General features: G+C 47.2%; 1 protein-coding gene across 1 annotated transcript; it reads right to left on the reverse strand.

The window, feature by feature from the left end:
• Positions 1–262: 262 nt before the first annotated feature.
• Positions 263–3,961, reverse strand: LOC106819312 (flotillin-2a-like; the record flags this gene model as incomplete). The annotated part of the gene is made up of 5 exons (XM_014823961.1): positions 3,879–3,961; positions 3,624–3,714; positions 1,765–1,888; positions 839–1,071; positions 263–478 (listed from the first exon to the last, which is right to left on the reverse strand). Coding segments are annotated over exons 1-5 (717 nt in total), but the record flags the coding sequence as incomplete, so codon positions are not given.
• Positions 3,962–5,086: the final 1,125 nt, after the last annotated feature.

Genomic DNA, 5,086 nt, shown 5'->3' on the forward strand with positions numbered 1-5,086 from the left:
TGACCTTCCCCTGACACCGTCCCAACCTTCCCTAACCTTTCCCAAACCTTTCCCAACCCTTCCCCTGACACCTTCCCAACCTTCTCTGTCCTTTCCCGACCCTCCCAACACCTTCCCTGATTTTTCCTGACCTTCCACGACCTTCCCAACTTTCCCTGATTTTTCCTGATCTTTCACGACCCTTCCTGACCTTCCCCAACCCTCCCAACACCTTCCCTGATTTTTCTTGATCTTCCACGACCCTTCCTGACCTTCCCCTGACCTTTCCCAACCCCTTCCCTGATTTTTCCTGATCTTCAACGACCCTTCCCTGACCTTTCCCGACCTCCCGATGACCCGGCGTGCGCACACGGCTCACCTTGGTGTTGATCTCCATGTCGTATTCGGCTTTCTTCATCTCGTAGGCGCGCGCGTGATCTGCTATCAGCGTGTTGCACTGGTACTTGGTGTCCATGCGAAGCTTCTCAGCCTCCGCCTCCTGCAACCGTGACGACGACGGCGTGATTACGGCTTCGCGCGGTTACCGCAGCGACCGACCCGAACGGCTAGCGATGGATGCTGAGGCCGACGATGACGTGATTACGGCTTCGCGCGGTTACCGCGGCGACCGACCCGCACAGCTAACGTGGGATGCTGGAGCGATGTGATCGAAATCAGGTCATCTAGACACTTTTAAAGTACAATCAACATTACGATTCAACGCCCGTCACATCCATCTTATACCGGCGTCGCCAGCGCCACCTACCTTTATGCAAGCGCCATCTACCTCGATGTCAGAACACCAGCGCCATCTGCCTCGATGCCAGCGCCACCTACCCCCGCCGCCGGCGCCACCTACCTTGATTCCCGCATCGCGGTTGGCCTCGGCGACGCCGATGTCGGCGTCCCGCTTCACCGCAGCCGTCTGCACGCGTCCGAGCGATCCGAGGTAGTCGACGGTGTCGAAGACGTCCTTGATCGTGAAGCTGAGGATCTCGATGCCCATGCGGCCGACGTCCGGCGACGCGACCTCGCGCACGAGTGTCGCAAACTCGTCGCGGTCCTGGTAGATCTGCTCCACGGTGAGCGTACCTGTACGTAACGAGACAGGTAACGAGACAGGTGTAGAGGTAGGTGCAGAAGCAGGTCTAGGTCCTGGTAGATCTGCTCGACCGTGAGCGTACCTGTACGTAACGAGACAGGTAACGAGACAGGTGTAGAAGCAGGTCTAGGTCCTGGTAGATCTGCTCGACCGTGAGCGTACCTGTACGTAACGAGACAGGTAACGAGACAGGTGTAGAAGCAGGTCTAGGTCCTGGTAGATCTGCTCGACCGTGAGCGTACCTGTACGTAACGAGACAGGTAACGAGACAGGTGTAGAAGCAGGTCTAGGTCCTGGTAGATCTGCTCGACCGTGAGCGTACCTGTACGTAACGAGACAGGTGTAGAAGCAGGTCTAGGTCCTGGTAGATCTGCTCGACCGTGAGCGTACCTGTACGTAACGAGACAGATAACGAGACAGGTGTAGAGGTAGGTGTAGAAGCAGGTATAGGTCCTGGTAGATCTGCTCCACGGTGAGCCTACGTCCCCGGCCTCCGCCCCCCACGCTCTATCCCTCGCTCCGTCGTTGTTTACCTAGGATGGCACATAGATGTCCCTCCATGGTCTGCAGTATAACAGTCTGTATGTGCTCGCGTCTGTGTCCCGAAAAACCGTTACACAACACAGGTGTCCCTCCCCCGGCCTCCTCCCCCACGCTCTATCCCTCGCTCCGTCGTTGTTTACCTAGGATGGCACGTAGATGTCCCTCCATGGTCTGCAGTATAACGGTCTGTATGTGCTCGGGGCTCTGTCCCAGAAACTGTTCCAATGCCGTCGCCAGCAGTTGTTTCTCTGTCATCACTTTTACCTGTGTGTCACGCAGAGAGAAAGAAAGATACAGAGAGAAATGTCATAGATATCAGAGTAGCTCATTGGTGAGAGGTCCTTATCGTTTTAGGGTCTTCAGGGTTAGATACTAACCATTTTAGTTCATTAGTCCACAGGACTTAGTAAAAGAAAAAATGTACTAGTCCTTCCAAGATTCTACTAGTCCTGCCGAAGGACTCTTACTAGGCGCAGAGCAACGAGCATTGTGATTTGCCAGGAGGTAGGTGGGGTAGGAGGGTGGAGCCCCCCTTCTGCTAGGGGGTACAGGGGGTCTTCCCCAGGGTACAAGGGGTCTCCCCCCGAAAGGTTTCGTGAAAGACATTCAATTGTATAAAATATACGTAACTTTGATATGGATCATAAGAAAACAAATGTTGTTCCTGGCGCCTTGTATCGGCTATCGCCGTAATGAACCTCTGGCAGGCCTTGTCGGGGAGGTAAGTTCTGCCGACATCTAACCCCTTGGTCTTGTCAAGCTGGCACAGCTTGATGTAATCGGTGTAGGGCCTGCCGTTTTTTCCAATAGCATGTGCATTTCTAATTAGGATATTCAGTTTTGCTATTATGGCCTTGTTCATTAAAGTTAGTGTTTTTGCCCCCATTGTTTCGTGAACAGACATGGTCCTTGCATTTCTTTTTCTGGCTGGAACGTACGCATCCTTTTGGTCTTATTATATACACGCTGGCCATCTAATTTCTCCTCCTGCGACTTACATTTGGGAGGTGGAGGACGAGCTCCATCCAAATACTTCCACATAACAACCTTGATGTTAGTATTGGATAAGGATGTACCTACTACTACAGGGTTTCTTATACATAAGAGGCACAGTGGCGACCGCCGTTAGATACAGGATATACTTATCAGTAAATACAGGAACATTTTCACAACGGCGATGTTAAATTTGACATATACCTATAAGTATATCAATACATCCTGTATTTGAATCCATCGTGCGTATTTTTTTCCCAAACTGGCCATTACCTCCTTTGTCTAATTTTCCCTCAGAAGCAACCCTGTACTATGCTTCACTACTTGTATCACTACTATAGATAACTATTTGTATCGACAGCTTCAAGTAAAACACGCATGCGATGTGGTTGCGATGTAAATACCTCGCTATGAGAGCGTATAAACTGATTAGTTGTGTCATTTATACAATCTGATCGTTTGTTTTATGTCGACAGCTAATGTCAAGCGATCGATCGGTAGACTGGTTCGTGGCCCCATTGTTTTTAACAATGTTTGTACTGTCATAGGGTCTAGCGTGCATAGAGCGTAGACATAGAGCGTATAGCGTTTACTTGTACTAGCGCGTCTATTAAACAGGGAAAACTTGTTGATGGCAATGAGTTATATATATAGCTCTTTGGATCTTAGTTGAGAGAAGCTGCCAACGGGGACTATAGTAAAATCGATGGGAGGATGGGAAATTGGGACGGTGAGGGACGGGGAAAATAACTAGTCCGCAGGACTAACGGCTATGGGACATTTACTAGTCCTTCTTATTTTTTACTAGTCTCGGACTAACGGACTAGCGTTAGTGTCAAACCCTGGTCCTATTCAATTTCTAAAAATGTTTAAAGAAACTCTAAAAACATGATATTTCGATATAGTCGTTTGCTCTCGTCAACTGACTGCGTGTTTTGGAGAAAGTGAAAGAAATAAAAGCGAGAGAAAAAACAAGAGAAAGAAACAAGCGAACGTGCGCGGTTACCTGGGCGACGCCAGACACGGTCAGCGGCACTCCTTCCTTCGTCTCCACAGTCTCGCAGACCGGGTTCAAGGTCATGACCTCCAGAGACAACCTGCGGAACCGTAAAAATCCAGCGTTACCATCCCGTGAGGAACATCCACGTTCGCAGAGGAACGTAGGGGATAGAGAACAACGCCGGTGGGAACACGAGGGGGCGAAATATATAGTGAGTAAAAAATCCATAAGAAAAACGCAAAATGATCGACCGGCGCGCACCTCTGTACGTCCGTGACGAGCCACCAGGACCACGCCCAACCTCCGATAACCATCTTCCTCTGATCTGCACCGCAGCAGCAGCCGCCTGAAAAACACAAGAGCATCTTTATACGAATAAGTGTGTAATAAGCACTATTTATTTACACGTATACGTATACATAAACATATACACGTTATAATTATTATTAATTATATTATAATTACATCGTTTATTATTTATAAATTCAAAGCGATGTCACAGCATTTGGCATTAGATTAGTGATTAGCTAGTGTGTAGTATAATAGTATATATATAGTAATAGTATATGTAGTATATACTAGTAGTGGCAGTATAGATACATTTTTACCTCCGCCAAGGAGGTTGTTTTCGCCCCTGTTAGTTTGTTTGTTGGTTTGTTTGTCTGTCAACAGGATATATTTCAAAAATGTACAGACGGATTTTGATGAAATTTATTGGACGGATTGGTCTTGGGCCAAGGCCCGATTAGATTTTGGTGGTGATCCGGATCCAGATCTGGATCCAGGAATTTTTTGAAGGATTTCTCATCATTGATCCGCTTTGTTTCGCTTTCTCTCTCTGTAGGGGTTTATGATGTGTCACCGCCGCGTTAAACCCGACTACAAATTAGATCGATCGCTATATATATATATATGGGGGAGGGAAGTGTTAAGCTGTGGCGCAGGCTTGCTATCTCGAATTGCTCTTGTTAATGTGATAGGCACATTATGTACATGCGTCTAAACAGAGGAATTGCTCCAACCTGTGATTGGAGGATAAAAATAGAATTCGTGACGTTTCGTTTTACCGGCCATATAGCCGCGCGTGTATTAGCCTATGAGCGATACCGCGCGTGCATATTTGCTAATTAATTAGAATAATCGTGCTTCAATAAACTTAAAATTCACAGAGATTATAGCTAAGACATGTATCTATAATGGCTAGAATTTATAGAAATGTAACTCAAATCATTCGCACTATATTATGATAGTTAGCAGGGTTGAAAATACTTTTCTAACATCGGTGATCCTGCAGGATCACCGATGTTATAATATTGGTGATCCTGCAAACATTTTGGTGATCCTGCCGAAACGCATACGTTATAATTATTTATACATTGCAATATGTTCCTGTTTTACAAGCGTATACAGTAACCAGGCAAAAAAGATAGAAACAGCACAATCAGGAAATTAGAATTTGATTTATTTCT

The sequence above is a fragment of the Priapulus caudatus genome, unplaced genomic scaffold (genome assembly GCF_000485595.1).
Source record: "Priapulus caudatus unplaced genomic scaffold, Priapulus_caudatus-5.0.1 Scaffold3149, whole genome shotgun sequence".
NCBI lineage: Eukaryota > Metazoa > Priapulida > Priapulimorpha > Priapulimorphida > Priapulidae > Priapulus > Priapulus caudatus.